General features: G+C 30.4%; 4 protein-coding genes across 7 annotated transcripts; 2 read left to right on the plus strand and 2 right to left on the minus strand.

The window, feature by feature from the left end:
* Nucleotides 1–161: 161 nt before the first annotated feature.
* LOC120218280 (auxin-responsive protein IAA4-like) lies at nt 162–13,192 on the minus strand. Its single transcript, XM_039215263.1, has 4 exons — nt 13,188–13,192; nt 1,065–1,237; nt 671–973; nt 162–580 (listed from the first exon to the last, which is right to left on the minus strand). Exons 2-4 carry the CDS (start codon nt 1,229–1,231, stop codon nt 505–507), a joined length of 546 nt encoding a protein of 181 aa, XP_039071194.1. The 5' UTR covers nt 1,232–1,237; nt 13,188–13,192; the 3' UTR covers nt 162–504.
* LOC120218278 (sec-independent protein translocase protein TatB-like) lies at nt 6,165–20,380 on the minus strand. Of its 4 annotated transcripts, XM_039215260.1 has the most exons (6): nt 20,229–20,380; nt 19,948–20,069; nt 19,366–19,504; nt 19,016–19,270; nt 18,385–18,510; nt 6,165–6,177 (listed from the first exon to the last, which is right to left on the minus strand). In XM_039215260.1, the coding sequence occupies exons 1-5, from the start codon at nt 20,287–20,289 to the stop codon at nt 18,407–18,409; spliced, it is 681 nt and encodes a 226-aa protein (XP_039071191.1). In that variant the 5' UTR covers nt 20,290–20,380; the 3' UTR covers nt 6,165–6,177; nt 18,385–18,406. The 4 variants fall into 4 exon arrangements, with proteins under 4 accessions (XP_039071191.1, XP_039071192.1, XP_039071190.1 ...); XM_039215261.1 differs by lacking the exon at nt 6,165–6,177 and having other exon boundaries at nt 18,074–18,510; nt 19,016–19,264; XM_039215259.1 differs by lacking the exon at nt 6,165–6,177 and having other exon boundaries at nt 18,074–18,510.
* Nucleotides 15,370–16,595, plus strand: LOC120218277 (auxin-responsive protein IAA14-like). The gene is made up of 4 exons (XM_039215258.1): nt 15,370–15,654; nt 15,719–15,930; nt 16,039–16,174; nt 16,344–16,595. Exons 1-4 carry the CDS (start codon nt 15,440–15,442, stop codon nt 16,420–16,422), a joined length of 642 nt encoding a protein of 213 aa, XP_039071189.1. The 5' UTR covers nt 15,370–15,439; the 3' UTR covers nt 16,423–16,595.
* A 2,295-nt stretch (nt 20,381–22,675) lies between the features above and the next one.
* Nucleotides 22,676–23,655, plus strand: LOC120218106 (transcription factor bHLH92-like). The gene is made up of 3 exons (XM_039215077.1): nt 22,676–23,002; nt 23,177–23,443; nt 23,548–23,655. Exons 1-3 carry the CDS (start codon nt 22,685–22,687, stop codon nt 23,629–23,631), a joined length of 669 nt encoding a protein of 222 aa, XP_039071008.1. The 5' UTR covers nt 22,676–22,684; the 3' UTR covers nt 23,632–23,655.
* The last annotated feature ends 503 nt before the right edge of the window (nt 23,656–24,158 follow it).

Here is a 24,158-nt window from a genome sequence, read left to right on the forward strand (position 1 = left end):
AATCTCACATAATTAAAAAGCTTTAAGTCTCCTCTTATGCGTAAACAATCGACAGTAAATGTTAAAACTCGAGTTTCACATGTATTAAATATATATAATTTAAATTAAGATTCAATTTTTAAAATATATTTTAAAAGAAAAATTAAAACAAATGAAATAAATGATGAAAATGGAAAGCACCCTCATTTTATTTTTGCAGATTCAACAATTATAACCCATACAAGCTTTAATCATACAGAGATAATACAGCTGATATACAGAATACAACTTTGGTTTTTTGTGTATTATATTACATAACCAAAACTTGGGGACATCAAATCCGTTTGTTCTTCTTCTTACACTTGATTAGTTTCCTTAATCCCTTCAAAAAACTTTCTCAGTCCTTTGAATCCCTGAAAGATGAATTATCTACTGAAACGAAACTGAGAATCGATTCCACTTCCGACAACCCAAGCTGGTCGAAGATTCTCCTCTTCATTAGAGCAAATGAATCTTCTGTGATGTTCATACACCACAACCTAACCATCTAGCTTCTGATCCTTTCATGATTCTTAATCTCTTGCACGATGTAATGAACATTCTGCAACATCAAAGACAACCTCGTAAATTTCAATTCCAGAAGAAATATGAACTTATATATATATATATAGAGAGAGAGAGAGATACATACTCCCATGGAACATCTCCGACAAGCATCCAGTCACCATCTTTGTCTTCATAAGTAGGCTCATAATCCGACCCCTTGTAGCCTTCTCTTTCAGAGTATTCGCCTATGGTGAACTTGAACATTTTCTCAATAGCTTTCAACAACTCCGGGTAACCGGAGTAAACTTTAAGGTCAATCTTTCTCAGATACGGCACTCCATCCATGCTTATTTTTATATAAAACCCGCCGCCGTCGGACTCGGTTTTCTTCGCCAGAGAGATGTTCTTTCTGTACGGCCGGATCGGCGGCCACCCCACGACCTGTGCTCTGTACATGTTAAAAAGCGATTAGTTTTCAACCAAATTTTACATCAAATGATCAAATCAAATAAGAAAAATCAAGTATCGGATATGCTTACTTGGGAGGAGGGGCAGTTTCGTTTCGACAATCGGATTCGATGTTCTGTCGTTTGTTGTTTCTGACATTGGAAACTGCTTGTTGTTCTTCATGTGTTCCTGGCAAACCTAATCTTAGCTCAGTTGCTTTGAGATTTAGATCATTGTCGTAAGCCAGACTGTCTTCCATTTTCTTCTTCTTCTTCTTCTTCTTCAAAGATGCAATGTTTCTGAGATTGAGACGAATGGTTTTTTGATGACGAGGAGTAGATCATATATAATGAAAAAAGGAGAAGGGTTTGAATGAATGAATGAATTAAGTAGAAAGGAAAGGTCAGTTGTCGGTAGGAAAATAGGCAAGTTTGAGGCAAGGTGGCCCTGTGATTGTGGGGACAAAACTTCGACAACCTCAGCCGCCAGTATGGAAACAATTTTCAGCCCCATGGTCAACCTCCCACTCTCATTTTTACTTTTATTCCCGCGGTGAGTAATAATACTAAACAGTCTTAATAGTTAAATATATAATTATTATTTTTAAAAATTTTGAATTTGAGTATAATTTTTACGAATGTTTGAGTAATTGTCAAATAATTAAAAGTATTTTAAATAGATACTATAATATAATACTAAAATTACTAATTAATAATAACATTTATAAGTGGTGAAATTATGTCATCAACCTTTGTAATATGCATAGATTATTGATTTAGTCGATATATACTTTTTTAATAGTTTATGATATACTCTACAAATATAATTATTTTTTTTATCGTTGATGTTTTTTAATTTTTTTTCAAATAATCTAATATGATTATAAGATAATATATGTTCAAAACTTTATTAGTCTATTAATAACGTGCATAATCTCTACAAACGTAACTGTTTGAATTTAAGATCTCTAAAAAAAGACATTTCCTTCTCACACTAAAAACAATTAATAAGTTTAAGTCGTTCAAAATTTTAATATATCTTAATTCTTAATCCATGTGCCTTTAATTTTTTTAAATTCTCGATAATATTACATGTAAGCATATTTATTATTTTTACATTAAATACATTAAGGCATGAGAGCCCCACACTGTCCTCTCGTCTCCTCTGAATAATATTTTCCATTGGATGGTCAAATTTGAAGCTAAGCTAAGGTAACCATACCAAATGATCAGAAAAATGAAGGGTCCATTTCACCCTCACCCGTGCACATTAAAACCTGTTTGCTCATTATTATTCTTGTTCTCCTCTTGCCATGCACATCCCATCCAACTTTCCATATTCAAGATCCATAATTAATAACAATAGAACTCAATATATTTACAATCACGATAAACATAAAATAAGAAGAACTAAAATATCGAGGACTGTGGTCGATATAACTTCAGGGATAGTGATGCATAACGAACATTAGATCAAAGTTTGAGTTTTGTATAATTTTGCAGAATTTGATTCGCTTAGAGTTTCCAGGTTGGGATATGCAATGCATTGAAACATGACCCATCAATGGAAGTTGAAGAATTAAATGGAGGACTCGAGTGTTGGGAATGGCAGATACGTGAAGGATGGGTGCGTGTGTGGTTATGAGATTGTGTACGTGTATAGATGGTGATCGGGATTTATTGTACAAAGTATTGAAATAGATCTTTGTGGATATTTTTTCCTATTGTATTTCACGCGTAAATAAAAATTATAATATTATTTAATAAATTTGATATCAATTAAAATTATAAAATATATTTATAATGTTAAGAAGAGATTTTGAAGGAAAGATATTGATGAAAATATAAGTGTCAAGAAATTAATCTGAAGAAATAATTTATAAAAGAAACTGCAGTTGAATGATTAAATTGAATAAAATATAAAGTTGAGGGATTAAATTAAAAAAGAATAAATTTATTGTTAAAAATAATAATTGAAGTTACATGAGTATTCAATAGGTATTCTAATATAGGTTAGGAGCATGTGGTTCAAATTTAATAAAAAAAACCTAAAATGAATGAACAATTGAATAAATAAAGAAATCAAAGATTAAATTATCAAATTATTAGGCTAAAAATCAAAATGATATCATTTTGATATTTTTTATGAATTACAAAACCCTGGACTTGACATGAACTTGAATATTGACTCACAAATTCAAATTGACTCGAATAATTTAAAATATAAAAATTATTTTTTAAAATTAAATCAAATTTTATTCACCCTTACTTAAAATGCCAATTAAACATTAATTAATTAGATTATTACGGTTGATGTTGCAACATCCATGATGTCATAGATTCAAGTGTATTTAAACATAATTATCAACGTTTTGAAAATCGGACCGGACCGGCCGGTTCAATCGAGAACGTTGCATAGTCCAATTCAATTTATACCGGTTGAACCGCTACTAGTGAACCGGTCAGAACCGGCCAGAATCGTTCGAACCGGACCGGCTGAAAACCGGGAAAAACCGGAAAAACCGTCAATTTTGTTTTTTTTAAATTAAACCAAACGACGTCGTTTGTTAAACGAGCCAAGTCGAACTCGAGTATTGCTGAGCTCGACTCAAACTTGAAAACTTTAAAAATAAGCTCAACTCGACTCAAACTCACGAGCTAAAAATTATCAAGTTCAACTCGAACTCGAAATATAATATTGAACCTTGAACTCGAAAACGCTTGAACTAAAAAAAAATTTAGAAGCTCGATTGAAGCCTAAAATTCGAACTTAATTGAAGTGAAAGAATAGTTCACTAAATGCTCACCAAAAGCTCCATGATTTTGAATGTCAAATTACCTCTATTATTTATAGAAGTTAGTTGGGATGCTCTTCTATGTTTCTTAGCCATGTGAGATTGTTTTGTTTTCATGCTTTTACTCTTTAGACTTTTGGGATGCTCTTCTATGTTTCTTAGCCATGTGGAATTGTTTAAAAAAAAAAATTAAACCAAACAATATCATTTTATTATGATTTTTTAGCCCCAAATTTTTTTAAATTATAGTTATATAATTATATTTATTATTTAATATGTTTTACCTTAAATATTATGTTGTAGTTAATTTGAATCATTTTGTTTCACTTGATTTTATGGTTTTTAACATATATATATATGTTATGACATGCTTTGAATATAACTTGTGATATAAAAAATTATTTTTTATTAAATATTTTTGGTATTTTTATTTAATTTTTTAAATAATTATGACGTCGTCCGATTCTTCCGACCGATTCGACCGGTTGAACCAGTGAACCGGTAGTATGGCCAGTTCGCTAACGGGTCCGGTTCTGAAAACCATGATAATTATTCTTCTTTTCTTTTATTATTGACCAAATTAAATAGCTATGTTTTGAATTTTCTAGATAAAATGTTCATGTGAAGAAAACGCGTAATGAAAATTGAAGCCGATAGACAAGAACACGTCCTCTTGGTTGTAATAAAGAAAACATGCAAGCAAGTTACAGTAACGAGGGCTCCAAAATGTCCATATTCTTAGTTGTAAATAAACTTTTAAATTTGGGCACACACCCTAAACCAAACATATGATGCGAAGCGTGTGCAATTACATTAGTTTCAAACATCTGTATTACATAGGCATCTATTCTTGTTGTCACCAACACAAACACTTCGCCCCCACCCACCCCCAACACCTTTTACAGCTTATCAACTTTTGTTTTAGCTAGTCGGTGCTGCATTGCCCTTTCAAGATTCTCCAAGACTCTCAAGCATTTCACACGCACGTTTTACGGGTTTTATACCTTCGAAGATATTTTCGAAAGATACTCGAGTTTTAATTAGGTAGTTAATTAATTATAGTATATAAATTATAATTCTGATGGTCTCATGTGATACGTCAAGATGAAATTCTAGATCTGCTAATCAAATCTATATACCCAACAATATAATCATGATGATTCTATTATTGACACACGCACTAAAAATTATTATAAGTATCCCAATAAATATTGATAAAGGGCATGGCACCCTTTACAACTATCCCTCTCCTTCTTCCTCAGGATCAACCCTTTGCAATAACAACAATCAATGATCATTCTTTCACTAACTACGAGTCTCCGTCCAAATAAAAAAGATTAAACTGCTCACAATCAACAAAACCCATTTATTACTATGGATAATGATATATGAAGATTAATCTTTCACGATTTATGATTATCATACTCCTAATAATATCATATTCATAATTTAAATACAAATTTTCTCCTCAACACTAAAATATACCTTATTCATTACACTGACAATTATTGATTTACACTATTTCTATAATAAAGTCGGTGTTTTCACTTAATATCTGAAAATGAAGGGAAACAAAAGGCAGTCATTTTTGAATTAAAAATGTGCCGACATTGGGTCAGTTTTAAAGATAATTTGAAGCAAGGGAAAGCGAGTATCCAAGCTGTAGACATGAGAAATACGAGTTGGCTGAAAATCGGTGGTCCCCGACAAGGGCAATATGCCTTACTGAAGGAACCCTAACACCCTTATGAAGGGCACTGAAGGAGAGTAGACATGATTAGGGTGGTGTGTGGTGCCACAATTGGATGGCAACTTCCATTTGCATTCAAATGCGTGGGGATTCGCCTTTTCAATGCAATTCTAGGTAGAGTAATATTTTTGGTCCTTCAAATTTATCAATATAGTACTTTTTAGTCTTTGAAGTTTTGTTATATTTTTCTAGCTTTTAAATTTTTATTTTTATCAAATTGACTCAAGCGTGATGAAATAATAATATTATTGTGCCTTTATTAAAATATTTGTGTCAAATATCTTAACATTTTTCATCACTTCATAAAAAAATCAAAAAAAAATATAAATTTTAAAATGTTAATAACATTTTAATAAAAATAAATAAATTATTATTTTTTGAATAGTCTAAGATGATTATAATGTGATAACTGTTTAGAATTTTTATTACCCATTAAATTAAATGAATGTCGATGTTTGGAGTGTGTGCCAAAATAAATTGATGTGGTTATGGCAGCACAGACATTGCGGGGGTAAAGATTTTAATTTTTAGTCAAACTCTTTTGGTGAACTGAATTTGCAATTGTGAATTCATTGTACTGGAATCTAACTTAAGAAACAATTACTGTTCATTACAGTATTTTTAGCCGCAATCAATGTTCATACATGAATTTTGTTATTCCCTCGATAAATAAATAATACACATATAGATCTATTCAAACTCACATAAATTATTATCAATAATTCAAAGTTAATTTATGATTTTAAAAATAAAAAAATAATTTATCTTTTGTGAATAAATATTATATCATAATCACTATAAATAATTTTTCGTTTAAATAAAAAAAATAACTGTTATTAATCACTGCAAACCATCTCCTCTCATATTGTACATTATAATCAGTGTGGTAAACATAAGCACATTTTAACCTTCAGATAAATTTTTCATAAAATTTAATGAATTTTAGAGTTTTTTTTTATCTTCAATATTTCTAGTAGTTAAACAATTAGGAAGAAGCAGTCATTAGGTCGATTTTATATATATGGCGGTACAAGTGGACCTAATTGGTCGGATATTGAAACAAGAAGTAGCGACTGTGCTGACAAAATAATAGCAGGAGCAGGAAGCACCATCATCGAAGTGTACACGTGTGGCGATCTGATGCCAATTTGATTGGTGAAGTCAGTTGTCTACCACCAGTAGAGGTGGGGTCCCTTATTCTCTGCTTCAGGGATCCATCCTTGCTTTCTTCGTTTGACCAATCATTTCTTTTAATATTTTTAAATAATTACAAAATAATATTTATTTATAATTATTTTAATATGTTAATAATATACACCAAATAAATATAGCCATTTAAATCTATTTTTTTAAATAACACTATCACATAAATGATCCAATATATTCTTACCGACCATTTTATTGACAAATAATTAGGTTTGCAACTCAGGCAAGAAGACATCAGCTATGGTTATAAATTTTTTATACAATTTTTATTTGGGCAAAATACATAGGTGATCACTTAACTATGTTCAAGTGATTCTTTTATTCATTAAACTTCTAAAAAATATAAAGTGATTATGAAACATTTACACTTATTATAATATCTCAATAGGGATAGACATTAGATATGTATCTATTGGATTATAACTTGACCTGATATGATCATATAGAGTTGGATTTTGTTTAAAATTCATATCCAAGTTAGGTTTTTTTTTTAAGGATAAGGTCAGGTCGGGTCGAGTTCGAGTGTAGAGTAAAAAACTAATTGACTCAACCTAACCCAATAATAATAATGTAATTGATTTTTATATATTTAAAGATAATTACTATAATTAACCCTTATCTATATTTTTCTAGTTTAATTTTTTAATTTACCTAATAAAAATAAAAATTATATATATCAGGTCAAATGCAGGAGCTGAGTATGAATTTTTATCTTAAAAATTAGATTGAATGGAACTTCAGTATAGATTGGGTCGAGTGACAAATAGGGGGATGTTATATTTGAGTTGGATTCAGGTTGGCTAAATCTGATCCAACCTATAGCTCGTCCTCATATCACCATTATGGTCAGATAATCACTTTATAATAGTTCGATAATTTTAATAATTATTTTATAAAATTTACAAAATAAATAATCAAAACAACCATATGAGTACAATTCAATTATTTACCTTTTATTTTGGTTTGAAAGTCTAAATAGACTAATAGAGAGAATGGTAGTGGTGAAGCCACGTGGATGCATGAGTGACCATTCATGACTCAATCAAAATGGCTTATCGAATACTTAGAAAATGCGAAATTTGAGACGGTATTGAAGCTTTAAACTAGATATCCCATGAGAATTAGATTTGCATTTTAAAATAAAATAATAAAAACTATTCAAACAATAAAAAAATTACCTTCCATATTAAATAAATAAAGTAATTTTACATACAAGATGGTTTATTAAATAATATTGTATTTATTAAATAGAATAAAGTATGAAAATGATATTCTAGCTATAGGAACTTACTTCGTTGACTTCTATAATTATTAAAAGTTACAAAATAATCTCTAATTATAGTGTGTTGATTTGTTGAGTCTTCTAACTATTAAAAGTTATAGAATGGTCATTTGATAATTTTATGAGTCGAATCTCCGCTTACATTATGTGATCGAGCTAGCGCTCGGAACATTATGTTGGCGAGCCAATGTTTAAAAGCAAAGACGATGCCAATAAACATTATTAAAATATAATTTTATCATATCTCGATCAATGGATTAACATTGTAAAAGTTTTAACGAAAAAGAATGTTTTTAGAACACATGAATAATCATATGATCATTTTATAACTTTTAATAATCAAGAAACTCAACAAAATATCATCTTATAGCAAAAAAATCTTTTAATAATTTTTAATTGTTAAGTATTTCAACAATACAAGGTCCTATTATTATTGGAGTATATTTGTGTACTTTACTCTATTAAATAATATTATATTTCGTAATCTAATGTATATTTACTTTCTTACCCTTTTACTATCACCCCATGCTAAGAATTCAAGCTGTCCTCACTGGCCCATTAGTGCGTTACAGGTTGCAGCCCTATCCAAGTAGATGGGCTATTAAAAATTATATTACGGGGTCAAAATTTATAAAATGATTCTACGTACGAAGTGGATAGGGTCAAATAATTGGTATTAATTTATTTTAAGAGATGTCCCTATTTTTTAAAATAGTGTTGATTTTATATTTAGTATAAAATTCATATATATATATATATATATATATATATATATATATATATATATATATATATTAAAAAATTTTGGGGTGTTATTTGACACTCCTAAGTACTATGTGCTTCTCACATGATGTCAATAATGAAATACTTGTGAACTTGTCACATTAGCTCCATACTTAATCATTATTTTTGTTAAAATTACACCAATTTGATTAAAAAAATCGAGGATGAAATTTAGCTCGAAAGAGTAAGTGTCAAACTAATAAAAAATGAAAATATTGAGGACAAAATTTGTTATTATCATATTCTTATGAAAATTTAATTATAAATAGTCATTTTATTTACATTTCATTATCTTGTAAAATTATTCTAGAACAAATCTGATTATATTTTAATTATTAATCTATCTGTTTATATTTTATAAAGATGATTTTTTTATTAGAGTTACAAGAATAACTTCAAAAATAATATCAACAAGACAAAATTTTCACCCGGTACTCAAGGGCAAAACTACGATGAAATTGTGAGAGAGGCTAAGTTGCTTATCTTATTGGAGAATTTATATAAAAAAATCTTATAAATCTACATTTGTTTAATAAAACCACATATATTAATAGATAAAACTATTATTAAAATTATCTTCGATAATCGGTCCCTCTAAAATAAAATGATAAGTTCAGTCAATGCTGCCGGTATTTCTTAAATATTTGCTTTCTGTAAATGAAAACTTACTGCTAATAAGTGCGACAACTACTTCCATGTAAGCATACTTATCAAGCCTGCAATGTGCCAGCCAGCCAGCAGCTAGCTCAAAAAACCCTAAGCATTAATCAATGACAGACACAATTTCAAAGTGTTTTTGAGCCGATAAGATCGGTAAATTACCAATATATATGGCAGTAAGTGCGATTTGCAAAGGGAAGGGACAAGGTTGAGTGGTGCAAGGAAGCAGCATGCAAATGAGGCGCCTTCGGAAGAGGCTTTTGAATGGCGATGGACCCCTTCATTATGGCATTGCAACCATCCAACACCATTACTGTAAGACAACGTTCCTTTCTGCTCTTCAAAGATATCCCTTATTCTTCTCTTTCATGAGTTTGAACCTTAGATAATTATTGAAACAATGAAACTATAGAATGTTTCGGATATAAACCCTAAATAATTTAAAGAGGAAACAAAGTTTGAATCCTAGATAATTGGATGTGAAATACTATTTAATTATTGGGACAGTAAATCAAACAATTCAGATATAAACACCAGATAAATTAAAGAAGAGACGGGTTTGAACCCTAAATAATGGATCTGAAATGTCATTTAATTATTGGGACAATGAAACTATCGAACGCTTCATATATAAACTCTAAATAATTTAGAGAAGAGAAATAATTTGAACCTTAGATAATAAGGTGTGAAATACCATTTAATTATCGTGACAATAAAACTAAGAATGGTTTTGATATAACCCGTATAATTTAGAAAGGAACCAAATTTTGATGAATAATAAGATGTGAAATATAATTTAATTATTCGGAGAATGAAATTATCTATGTTTAAATTGTAAATCTTAATATGAGATTCATTAATCGATTGAGTGACCAAGAATATTCATATTATCTTATCTTATATAAACTCGAACCTCAACATTTACCTCAAAAATATATTATTTTTCTACTTCATAAAAAAGCAAACCTCAATATCATGTAACTTTTAGATTATATAAAATCTCAACCATGTAATCCTGGATTGAACTACGTTGATGATGGGAAGGGGACTTAGTCCTCCAACTCTTATGTTTCAATTACATTTTAAGCACTACTAGTTTTAAAATCTATGAAATTAAGTCCTTCTCTCTCCATTCTCTTGATTCAACGACTCTTTAAACTCGTACTAGTCTTAGATTAATGAAATTAAACTTCAGTCTCAACCAGTCAACCTTTTTAAATTTAATTACTTTTTAAATCCTTATTAATTTTAATATTAAATACATTAAACTGATCTTTTTCCTAATAATGCAATCCTTTATTGCTGAATCAACATGATTGGAATCTCCTTTTCACCAAACAAATATTCATTGAATAATGTTGTGATCATTGGGGACATATAATTTAATGGGGTTTTGGCCTTTTGGGGATATGTTTTGATTCTTGTTTTCACCGAAGTGGAGACCAAGCTGGTCAAAAACTCCCTCATTCATGGTCAAAATTAATAAAATAGTTCACTATCCACACTGAACTTGAGTGTAAAACGTAACGAGGGTCCCAAGCAGAGACGGACGTATAATTTTATGTTAGGAGATAAACTTATAGTTTTTTTAAAGATAAACGATTTTATAAAATTTTTGGATGACTAAAATGAATTATCAACAAAAATACATAAAAAATTAATATATAAGAGAATTTTAAATTTTCAGAAGAATAATTATCCCTATCTATCTCTCTCGATCCATCCCTGACCCTAAATTTATCATCGAATCGAGCAACTTGGGATCCTTTCTAATATAAGTAACAAACAACTTGATTCACCTAATCTCCTTTAAGAAAAGCTTCATAATCCTTGTGTCACCCACTAAACTGATACGATATCCTCTTTGGTTCCAATGAATTATATTTAACTACTTAGAGCGGCGCAATATATATATAACTCCCTTATTATGATCTCATGATCATTTAAATATAGTGTAACGATTTCTGATGTATTTTATTCTAGATAAGTTGTAGTTTAAATGTGAATTTACTGACTTACCTTATCATTAAAATGAAATATATCGTTAAAATGAAATATTAATCTTCCTAAAAGACATGATTTCAAGCAATTATATTTGTAGGGTGAGTGCATTGTTAATAAATTTAAAAAATTCTAAACAACTATTACATTATAGTTATATCAGACTATTAAAAAATATAGATTTAATATTTTTACTTTACTTTGATTAAATTTAGCTCTTATATTGTAATTTTGAAATTTTGAAATTTTAGTTCTAATTCAAATAATAGAAAAGATAATATGATAAATTATAGGTACTTAAACGTGTTAAATTTGAGAACATGAACTACATCTATAATTTATGCATGATGCAATGACTAATGGAAGAATTTAGCTTAATAGAGTTTGTTTGAGTTATGATTAAAATTTCAAAATATGAAATTAAGTGAAGAAAAAGTACCCAGTTAAAGTACATGAACTAATAGATGAATTCGATATTTAAAGAACAATAGCATCTTTATTTATTGTAATTTATTGCGATAATTATTTTGAACAATTTGATAGCTTAAGGGTATCCATGTGATTTTATGTTAAAAAATGATTTTAAAATTTTTAAGAGACGATGAACTTATAAAATTTTAAGAGACAAAAATATATTATTATTAATAGAAAATATTTTAAAAAATATAATTTTTTTTTAAATTTTAAAGAAAATCTTACTCGTTCCCCCTTAGTCTATCCTTGGATATACCTATATTGTCCAAACTCTCCGCACCTATAAATTAAAGGATATATTAAACATAGTGGATCAATTTTAAATATCTTGATTTTTGACTCAAGAGCAAATCGAATTTTCAATTATATTTCTTAACCCACCTAACCGTAAATACAGTTAAAACTCTATAAATTAATAATGTCAGGACCGGAGAAATTTATTAATTTAGAGAGTTATTAATTTATCGATAAATTAATAATTATTAATTTAAAGAGTTTTTAAGTAATTATACTGTACATACCAAACAAAAAGGTAAATTAATCTATGCCTCTTAGAATTACGTTGCAAGAGAGTAATATATTTTTTTCAAGTTTCTATGAAGTATTAATTTATGATTTTCTTAGGACCGAAAATTATAAAGGGATCTCACGAAAAATTATTATCTTATTATTTTATCGAGTTTTTCAATTTTTTACATTGGCCCAAGCCGGGACCAGACAAATTTATTATTTTAGAGAATTTATTAATTTACCGAGTATTAATTTAAAGAGTTTCTCCTGTATCTCTAGGACAAATCCAATAATATGCGGATGTCTATTTCAGATTTCAAAGATATGCTAAAAAGATTGAATATTTTCCATATTAATCCTTGATTTTTTTTCTTTTTTTTTAAAAAAAACCTTTAACCAATACACATACAAAACCCTATCACCATTTAATGTTATATTTAATACAAGTTACTCTTTTTCTTTCTCAATGATTAAGAATAATATTATTCTCCCTAGATATTTAAAGTTCGAATAATTGTTTTTGCATGGTATATGTACGTTATCAATAATTAAAAAAATATTTTAAACCACACTATTAAAAAACACAATTCATTTACACGAATTACATGATTGTACGTATAGATATCATAGAGGGAAGTTAGAAAGAAATAATGGAGAACGCGGTTCGGGAGGGGTATTGATAAGGCAAGGGAGCCACTTGGGTTAGGGTTGTTTCCTTCTCCTAGGGGTGTGACCTGTCTCGAAGCCGCCACCACTCCCTTCAAAGCAAAGGCCTTCCAGAATGGGTGATGTTGACGCCAAATTGTTAGCCCCATTTGGTTCAAAGATATCGTGCATTTGTCACCATTTTTTCTTGTTACAAATATGATATTTTTTAATTAATTATCGATATATGATCTATTGACCGGTTAATTTATATCAGATTTTGCATAGGCCCATTATGGGAAGGGCTCTCCCAACCTAGCTTGTTCTATTCGCAAACATCAAAGTTCAAATCTCTTACGTTACTTAATAAATTTAGTACCTCATCTCACTAGATCAATTGATTATTAGTTACAAATATGATATTTGATGTTTCATTTTATAATTATTTTAGCGTAGATTCACTAATATCCATTAAAAATTCTGTCATTCAATTATTATTTGGGATGTGGTATAAAATATAATTATATTTTTCTTAAAAATAAAAACATTAAAATTTATAATATCTAAAAAAAACTTAAATTTTAAATTTTTCAAAAATCCCTAAAATCTCATTTGCCGTCACCAACAGTATCCCGTCGCAACAATAATCAGGTCTCATCCTCCCGCCACAAGAGTCAAAAGGCCAGTTCACGACAATTCTTATCTATTCGTGTAATACCCGTAAAATTTTAATAGTTAAAAATTTAAAGTGATTATTCTATCTGTAAATTAAAGTATTATATTTTTTATAATAAAATTATTATTGAATACAATATATTTAAGTAAGGATGGACTCTAAAAATTTAAATTCCTTTATAATTTAGATAATTTTTTTGTATTTTTCATTGAAAATTTATTTTCCCCCTCCTTAAAATTTTATAAGTTCGTATCTCCTTTAAAATTTTATAAGTTCGTCCCCTCTAGCATAAAATATTGCGTCCGTCCCTGATTTTAAGGTATGGTGCATTACACTTTGTTTTTCTAAAAAAAATTAGGGTGATTACAATGTAATAATTGTTTAGAATCTTTCTTAGTTATTGACAACGTACATACACCCATAAATGCAACTGCTTGAACCTAAGATCTCTGTAGAGAATAATATTTCCTTTCACCATTGAGGTCACTTGATGATTTCAATGTGTATTACACTTTTAAGTGGAGAATTTGAATTAAAGTTTAAAGATGATCTCGTTGAGAGATGCAGTCACATACTCTGATATAATCAATAAATAGAACATAGAAAATGAAAGAAGTATGCAGTATACTCCCTTTATCCTACTCAAGTTGTCTTTTATTAATTTTTCAAAACTCATTTTTTTTAAATTTTGATCATAATTATTTAAATATTTTTTAAAAAAATTAAATTTTATAAAATATATATTTCAAAACTACTTGATAAAAGGTTTTTAAAATATTTTTATATTTTTATCAATAATATATTTAAATAATAAAAAGTCAAAGTTGACAAAAATTAATCAAGAAAAATCAATAAGAAATAGTTTGAATAAAATGCAGATAATAGTACTTAATAAAATTGAGAGTCTCATTGCAGGGATGAATTATTAGATCATGTGAAATTGTATATAAATGAAAGATTCCTACAACTTATATATTCTTTAAAATATGGACATTTTTTTATTTATTTTAATTCATACAATATAATATAATTAATTAAATTATATCTTTCATGTTTATATTTTTTTTCTTAGGAACGAACACATGTTATAGGTGAGAGAGACAATGACCCTCAGCTTACAATTAATCCCTTATTCCTCCCAAAATATTTTAATATAATTGTTTTTAAGGATATTGTCAGTTTTAAATTTAATGTAATTATTTTTAATACTCTATTTATTTATAATTTAAACAATTTGCTCCTTTAATTATTTAATTTTAACTCTGCCACTGCTTCTCCCAACACACTTAAAAAAATGAACGGAAAGAAAAAACTTGTTACATGCATGTGATTCGTTAGACTTTTGTGACTTCTCATGATCCCTACAGGCTACAAGATGATAGTGTTCAATTTGAAAAGGGTTTTAACAAACTAATGGGAGAGAATTGGGGAATGGAAAAATATTTCCTTCTACTCCTATGAAAAAACACTCATTAAAAAAGCGGACTACTTTGGTGATTTATCCAACGTCCCATCTCTCTCCACGTGTTCACAAACCATGGATGCTGGTGCTGATGCTGATGTGACATACACATGCAGCCATGGAACCACCATCCCCATAGTTGTTTTATATCATTGAGGGTTTCTCTCTTTCTTCATTTCTCCCACTCTCTCTATTTCTCTAACAACATAGGAATAAGGCTGAACATGCAAGGAACCGAGCGTGATCTGAACTACAAAGAGACCGAGCTGTGCCTCGGCTTGCCCCGCGGCGGCGGCGGCGGTGAAAATGAAGTGGAAAGTTCTCCAAAGACCACAGGGAAAAGACGGTTCTCCGAGACTGTTGATTTGAAGCTTAACCTAGAAAATGGTTCAAAAGAAGCTGCTGCATGCACCAAAGATCATTCAAAACAGCCAGCCAAGTATGTCAAAAACAAAACTACGTACCCACACTTTATTACATGATCATATGTTGTTTTTTTATAGGGCACAAGTGTTTGGATGGCCACCAGTTCGATCTTATAGGAAGAACATCATGGATAACCAGAAGAACAGCAGCGAGGAATGTGAGAAAGCTGCGTTTGTGAAGGTTAGCATGGATGGTGCACCCTATTTGCGTAAGGTGGATTTGAAGATGTACAATAGTTACCAAAAGTTATCTCATGCCTTGGCTAAAATGTTCAGTTCTTTCACTATGGGTATGTTTACATTTTTAATGTCGTATCATCATCTACTCATTTATTTTTTTGTCGGAAACTAGTCAAGTTGACATGTTCGTGGAATATTGGGTTGTTTTTTTTTTAAAGGATATTATGGATCTCAAGGGATGATAGACTTCATGAATGAGAGCAAGTTGATGGATCTTCTCAATAGTTCTGATTATGTGCCAACCTATGAGGATAAAGATGGCGACTGGATGCTCGTGGGCGATGTCCCATGGGAGTATGTTTTTATTCACACATATATGTATATATATATATAAAATCAAACATAAAACTGTTCCTAGTTAATTATATGCTAGTCTTCATTACATGCCTCCATACTCATGCATGTGTATCTTTTAGCAGCTCACCTCGCCTTGGGTCTTATTTTTTGTCTTTTTTTTTCACAGGATGTTAGTTAAATCTTGTAAGCGTTTACGCATAATGAAAGGATCGGAAGCGATGGAGAAATGCAAGAGCAGAGCCTAAACCACTTGGAACAACTAGAGCAACTTCGTTGAAATTTACCTAATATTTTCATATATGCTTTGTTATATGTAGATATGCAAATATATTTGTAATGGACGAGAAGCAATGAAATTAAAACCTATCGTCTGGCTTTTGTTTACTGCTAATGGGGGAGGAATTTGTTTTTAATCACATATTTTTTGAGCTATTGTCTGCTTGTCTGAATTCATAATTTCTAGGTTATTATAACACTGATGATTTTAATTGAATTAATAATTCCTCATAATATTTGAGATTAAATTTATTAAAATTTCATTTCTGGGATTTTCTTTATATATATATATATATATATATATATATATATATATATGTATTGAAATTCATTAAATTTTAGGACCCCGTGAGAGATTGGGGAACATTACCATGTGCATGCTGATGGGGCATTAATTCATTGCCATTGATGCAGGATTGTTATAATAATGACAATGAATCGTTTCTATATTTATTCACCAATTATGTATGACCAATTTTGGGATAATCAAAAACGTCAAATAAAATTTAATTGGTGAATGTAAGTTGTGTAAATGAACATATAACAAGTTAATAAATAGTTTAATTTGTATTCTTTTAGCTAAAGTAATAATACTATTACAAGTATTAAACTATTTAAAAGTAATTACAGTGAGAATAAATCATTACAAAGTGAATTGAACATAAATAATATTTATTTATTTTATTATTTGAGATGGGGCTTGTAGTGCCACCTACCTGTCTACTTAGCTGTTTATTTTCTGAACAGAATCTTTTATTATTTTAAAAGTAAAGATTTATGTGTATGGCAATTTAATATCTTATATACAATTTGTGCGATTTGGTCACGTTATGTAAGTACAACCAAATCATTGTGGGTTGCACCCCAAATCTCTCTTTAATATACTGTGCTTATTACTTAATTGCTTTCTTTTTATTCTTTTTAACCATTTTAAACTACCTCGATCTTATCTTACTCCGTACATACGGTTGTTTGAACCCGAATCATCGAAGAAAAATAAACCATATTTAGTCCTTTCATTATGTTTTTAACATGGTTGTAGTAAGTTCAGCTCCAACATGAAAAACTTTCTGCTAGCTTTCTTAGTATGACTGGTACATGTCCATTGAAAAGTATTCCTTGCTCTTAGCACTTCCTCTTTGAGCTTTTCGACCTGTTCTTTAAGCCTGATATTTGTACTCGAAGCCCGGAATGAAGACTGATGCCATTAAATAAGAAATAAGATCAGCTAATCGAACCGATTGAACTTGTAATCAGTACTCTATTTGATTCAGACACTGTTTAGAAGATAAATCACTCCATTGAATCGAAGATCAAAAGTTTGATCCGAGAAGAATGTGATTAAATTCAAACTCCAAGGTCGGTGACATATGGTTGGAGCAGAACTTACTTTGATCCGAAAAGGCTCCCCGTTCCTGAAAAGAGACGGAGCAATATGGTACTCACTCGGAAGGCTGTAATGCTTGGTGGTCGAATCAACGACAGCTCTTTCCCTAAGACAGAGCAATATGGTACTCACATTTGATGTTAGGTTGTATGGTACACTGATGACACAAGTTTGTTGGTTAGACCTAAAGTGAAACTACGAAATAAAGCTATCAGATCAATCACCAAGAACCATTTCTCCCTTATAGTATTTTTCTAATGCATGTTAAATGCTTAACAATAATGTTACTTCGATACTAGAACTAAATACACAGGTCTTGGGCAAGATTATGGACATCGAGAGCCGACACCAAAGAGTTCAACTCAAAAGTTGAGAAAACTTCTTGAAATAAAAGTAAAGAAATAAATCATATTGGAAGCCTAGCTTGTATCAGAGCACAGGGCAAATTGAATTAATTGGCAAGGATGAACAAGGCAACACTACATATTTTGATCTTGAGGCAGGAATCGAAACATGATTATACTGCTCGGGTGATAGCGAAGACTAAATAGGAAATACCTTCTTATTTACTGTATTTGATTTTGAGGCAGAGAAAAGAACTCCTTGGCATTACGAGCCACCTCTGCCTCCACTACTGCTTCCAACACAATGTCTGATGCTTTTGCACCTTCTGCCAACACAAATTACACAATTAACAGCCATCTTTACGAGTACATGTACTTACATGAAACAGTAATAAGTACTAAAATATTATGGTGGAAATGATTGTGCATGCATATCAGGTGACTCTTAAAAGAAGCAAATATCAGCAGGTGCAACAAATAGAAAATGGTTGCAAAATCAATTAAACATGGACATATTTTCATTCCATGGGGTAAATGTACATTTCCCCCCGAAATCAATCCAAATGCGAGGCAGGGATAGATGTATTACGACTTCATATCAACAGGAAGTCAACACTATTATCATGAGTTTAAAAGAGAAATGATGCAATAAAAATATGATGCAGGAACCTGAGGTTTTCATCAAACACACACATTCACGTACAAGCATGAATGAACATTTTTACATAAAGCATGGTATTTAGCTGCCGCCTGCCAGAGACAATTTACAAGAGCACATACACTAATAACCGAACGAAAGCATCTAACGATGATTTTAAGAAATCTTACAACCTTTCCGATCTGGAAGGAGTCCGGCACTTTCAGCTGAAACTGGAAGAACGGGGAAGTCACCAAATTCATATTTAAGATTTTCCTCTTCTACATTGCACCTCACTGAACCAGCTTTAAGAGCTTCAGATTCAGCCAATCTTGCATAGGCAGTCGCTTGGCTATGCAAATCAGTTGAATTCTTCACGGTATCGATTGGATTCTTCACAGTATCAGTTGAATTCTTATCTTCTTCACTTTTCTCGGGTGGATCTGTAACTACAAAAGAACAGGTTCGGGGAGGAAGTTAAGAGACGGAAAAAGAACAAGGTAGCAATGTCATGGGATGCATATAATTAAACTAAGACTACTACCATTACTATCAGAAGCAGGCTCTGGAGGATTTTCCATCATTCTTCTAGTCATAGGACCAGGATTCACAAGAGATAAACTCCGTATTTCATGCCGAATTGCATCTAGTTGTGCCATTGTATCTTGAAGCTCTTTGTGAACCTAGAAATGCCAGATTATCATAATGTGAAAGACAACCTCCCTAAAGTTGTCACAGCGAATATCTTCCAGCTCTAAGCATGCTATGGACAATTAATTTTCTATATAATCTATATAACATACTAGATAGTATACAAAATTTTACTTCCAATGGACATTAAAGCACTTCTAAAATTCTTGGCAGGAAGAACAAGAAACTAAAATTTAATTTGGTAATGAGGATTCTCTTCAGGGATTTAAATTGCAGTTGCCATCGTAATCTCAATTGTGTTTATCGCGATTGCGGCACTAGTGGGTGCTATTGCGGGTATCACGGTTGTGAAATAACAGTTTCGGACGACATATTTGCCGCTATATAAACCCAGCTATTTCCGATAGCGGACCTCTATTTAAATCCTTGGTTCTCTTTTAACTTTTTTTATATTGTTCAATGGAAAAAGAAGTACCTGACGAGCTTGAGATTGTTGCATAACATTATCGAATTGGCCCCGAGCTAATTGAACATATCCAATTGATCGACCTGCTAACCTCCCAGCTGCTCTTGCAATTTTAGGCAGATCCTTAGGTCCTGCGAACAACAATATTACAGAAAACACATTTCTGGTTTTGGCTCAAAAAAGCTTTCCCTTTCAAGAGGAATGGAAGCATTCCTTCAAATCCCATAATCCCAATTAACCCAAAAAAACTAGAATAAAAGTGAGCATAATCAAAGTAAGAGCAGAATTACCGACTAGAGCAGCAGTGGCTCCAATCAAAAGGAAGAGCTCTCCATATGAAATACCAAACATTTCGAGACACTTCAAAGCAAATTGTATTCCTTTCTTTGGCGCGCGTTCTATCAACAACCGAAGAGCAAAAGTGTGTTGGGGGTAGCTATAGGTGATCGAGGTGGCTCGAAACTGATAGTGCTATGCTAGTTTAAGCTTGGGAGTTGCAAGATTTGGTCTCTACTGGGCTGGGTTGGAATTCAAGCATCTTTCAGAAACTGCAGCCTATGTGTTTGTTCAATTGTTCAAGTGAAGGGTTCAAACTGCAAAATGAAACCTTTTCTCTATAGGCATAAAAGGAGGAAATCCTGAGAGGAGTATATATATATAATGTGTAAAACTCTTTACTGTATGTAACTGAGGTGTTCACTATTCGATTAAAATCGAATTAACTAACTGATTTCGATCGATTAATTTTGAGTTGGTTCGGTTAATAGTTAATGATTTTTTTTAATTTTTGGTTTCGATTATTTTGGTTTGAAATTAGTTAATTAACCGAATTAACCGAAATTATTAAATATATATATATATATATATTATTTAGCTTTAGAGATGTTTGAATTCGGTTCTTACCAAATTAACCGATCAAATATTAAATATATAATATATATTATTTATAAATTTTTATTAATTCGATTAACTGATCAATTAACCGAACTTGATTCGGTTCGGTTAACGGTTAAGAGGGAAAAATCGGCTAATGAAATTTGGGTAATTCGATTCGGTCATTTAACCGAATTACTCGTTTGAACACCCCTAGTGTGTAATTGGATGATACCTTATATATATATATTTAAAATAAAAAATATATAAATTAAAATAAATGTTTATAATCACAACCGTAAATTGAATATATAATAAGGAAATTTTCTTACGTTAAACTAACCACTTAAAATCGCACAAAAAATTATGCAAGAGAATGTTAAAAAACATAACCAAAAAAAATCGAACAAAAAGTAAATACTAATTATCTAATTGCATTGACAATCGAACCACAAAAAGAGATCAAACTATTGAAAGATCATTGACAAGCCATAAATCATAATATATCAATACTAAAAAATTATCTATGGACGTAAATCGTGCATCAAAATCCAATATGAGGGTTCAAATTAGGAAAGATCAACATGGTAACAAATAAGCATAATCTTGATCAGTCGTGATGATGTTAAATACAACCATGATAAAAATGATAAACGAAAATAACAGTCAAAATATCAAAAATATACCATAAAGGCAAAGAAAATATGTTATAAAAATGAAATTATTAAAAATAAAAAATATGATATAACAAAATAAAAGAAAATTAACAGATATTGGCGTTGAACAACTAATACCAAGATTTATGTCACACTACGCCACAAGATGAAGTAGAAGAAAAAACTGACAGCACCCTAAAAATAAAAAGAGAAACTACTTTTCACCTAAGAATTGATAATTAATCTTAAAAGGAGTTAAATTAGTTAAAATCTTGATTATGATAATATAATATACAAAAATAAGTTAATATATATTATAATGATGGTGTATATAAAAAATTATGTTTGGAGATTCACCCACCAAAATTAAGTGTGCAACGTAAGTCGGTCTGAATTAATTAAGACAAAGTCTTAGAACCAGAAAGAAAACAAAAATAAAAGCTAAGTTAATTAAATATTATAATGTTAAATATTTAGGGAATGTTTCTAAGGTTTATGATTTTTATAATAATTACTATTATTTTAAAAATAAATTTATTTAAATATATAGTTATAATTTACATTATAAATATGATATAATAAATTAATATGTAATTATATTTTTATCATTTTAACCTCGTGAGAAAATAAATAGAGTAAAGTATACGTTTAGTAATCCAATTATCACTTTTGTTTTGTTTTGGTTATCTAACTTTTTTTTGTCTCAAAATCATACCTAATGTTATATTTTAGTTTCATTTTGGTCACTTATCGTTAAAAAATTAACAAAACTGCTGACGTGATATTTTTTTAAATTTTCAATGATGACGTGTCATTATCTTATGGTGACACATCAACATCACCGTTAATTTTCTAACGGTAGGTGACCAAAATGAAATGAAAATGTAACGTCAGGTATTATTTTAAAACAAAAACTAGTTTGGTGACCAAAATGGAATGAAAATAATAGTTAGGATACTAAACGTGTATTTTACCCTTTAAAATAAAATAAGATTGGATCTTATTCATCCGGTTTGGATGGCCAATTCTTATGGGCTAACTAAGAGTTGACAGAAGAGACTTCTGAGTCAAAGTCTTTGACCAAGGACAAGTCTGAACATAATTTTCAAACAAAATAAAGCAATCATGGACTCAAGGGTGGATCTTTCCTTTATAAACAATTTTCAAACTAAAATATGCAGAATTCCCAGTAAAGAAAAATCAAGGGAAAAAAGGCCATGGATCAGTTCGTGGAGCTACTACTACAAGGTGAAAATGAAATCTCCTGGTATGAAGCGCTTCCACCAATTAGCACCGGTTCTTTTCAGCCATATTCATTAACACCCAGAGTGGAGACTGCTGGTTGTAATAATGCAGGGAACATGAACAAGAGAATGATCGAGTACTTGAGGACGATCGATCAGGTTTCGAAAACGACAGCAAAAGACGACGATAAACAGAGGAATGTGAAGCACAAATTGAATGAGAGACAGAGAAGAGAAAAGGAGAAAAATTGCTACTTTGCCTTGTATTCCATGCTCGCTCCTGGTACCAAGGTTGGTTTAGTTTTTCATTTCGTACTGTTAGAGCACATCGTGCTGAAAATGTCAAGGTATCGTCTTTTATGTCGTCAAAAAAACTGAAAAAAATGTCGAATAAATGCTGGGTTTTCGATGGCATTAGAAAAAAGTTGTGTTTTTGAGCATTTTCTTTGGTATTTTTCATGGCAGAATGATAAGAAGTCGATAGTTCAGATGGCAACTAAGAGAGTTGAAGAGCTGGAATTGGTAAAGAAGGATTTGGAGAGGAGGAACAAGGAATTGCAGGCAAATAATGAAGGAAACAAGATCAGAGTGAAGATAGATAATCCAGTGTATGGGATCGATTCAGTGTTAAAGGCTTTGAAATGCTTGAAGACACTGGATTCTAAACCCAGAATGATCCAATCAAACTTTATAGATCAAGAATTCCTTGCAGTTTTGGATACTTCAACCCAGGTTTGTCATGTTATTTTTCACGTATGTGTAATTATAAGCCGTAGTAAAATTAGCAACCAATTATTTAATAAAATTTATGAGATTATTTTATCCATTTTTTATAGATGGGAGCTGCAGATGTGGAAAATGCATTAAATAAAGCAATGCAAGAGGCTAGGAGGAAGCCTGGGGACCGTTGGACGGCATGACTCGCTAAAAAAAATAAGATTCAAATTTTAGAGACAATATTATTGAACATCTTTACTATGTTCGAATATGACCATAAAACCGATGCATATGTTTAAATTTTTTTGTTGGTAAAAGTTATTAACATGGGAAAATGAATCAATCTGATTAGAAATGAACAAAACTTTACTCGAATTAATTTAAATTATAATTTCATAAAACTCATATAACTAAAAAATTCTAATAAAATAAAAAAAATCAACTCGACTCAAAAAATTTCATGTCATCTTTGAGTTATAAAATAAGACTCATCAACTTAAATAAATGATTTTTTTTACTCAACTCGATTGAACCTCACCCCTAAATATGATTGTAAAAAATGGATTTGCAGCAAGCTTTGAATTTCATTTTGTAAATGAAATAAACTGAATTAAGAGAATCATTCCATGTTTTAAGCCTATGCATTAGGTGATTCAGATTAGTAGGGATACCGGCAATTATAAACAGCTACCGATATATGAAATAAAAGATAATGAAATTACCAAACCTC

Source organism: Hibiscus syriacus, unplaced genomic scaffold (assembly GCF_006381635.1).
Source record: "Hibiscus syriacus cultivar Baekdansim isolate YM2019G1 unplaced genomic scaffold, ASM638163v2 tig00110195_pilon, whole genome shotgun sequence".
Classification (NCBI taxonomy): Eukaryota; Viridiplantae; Streptophyta; class Magnoliopsida; order Malvales; family Malvaceae; genus Hibiscus; species Hibiscus syriacus.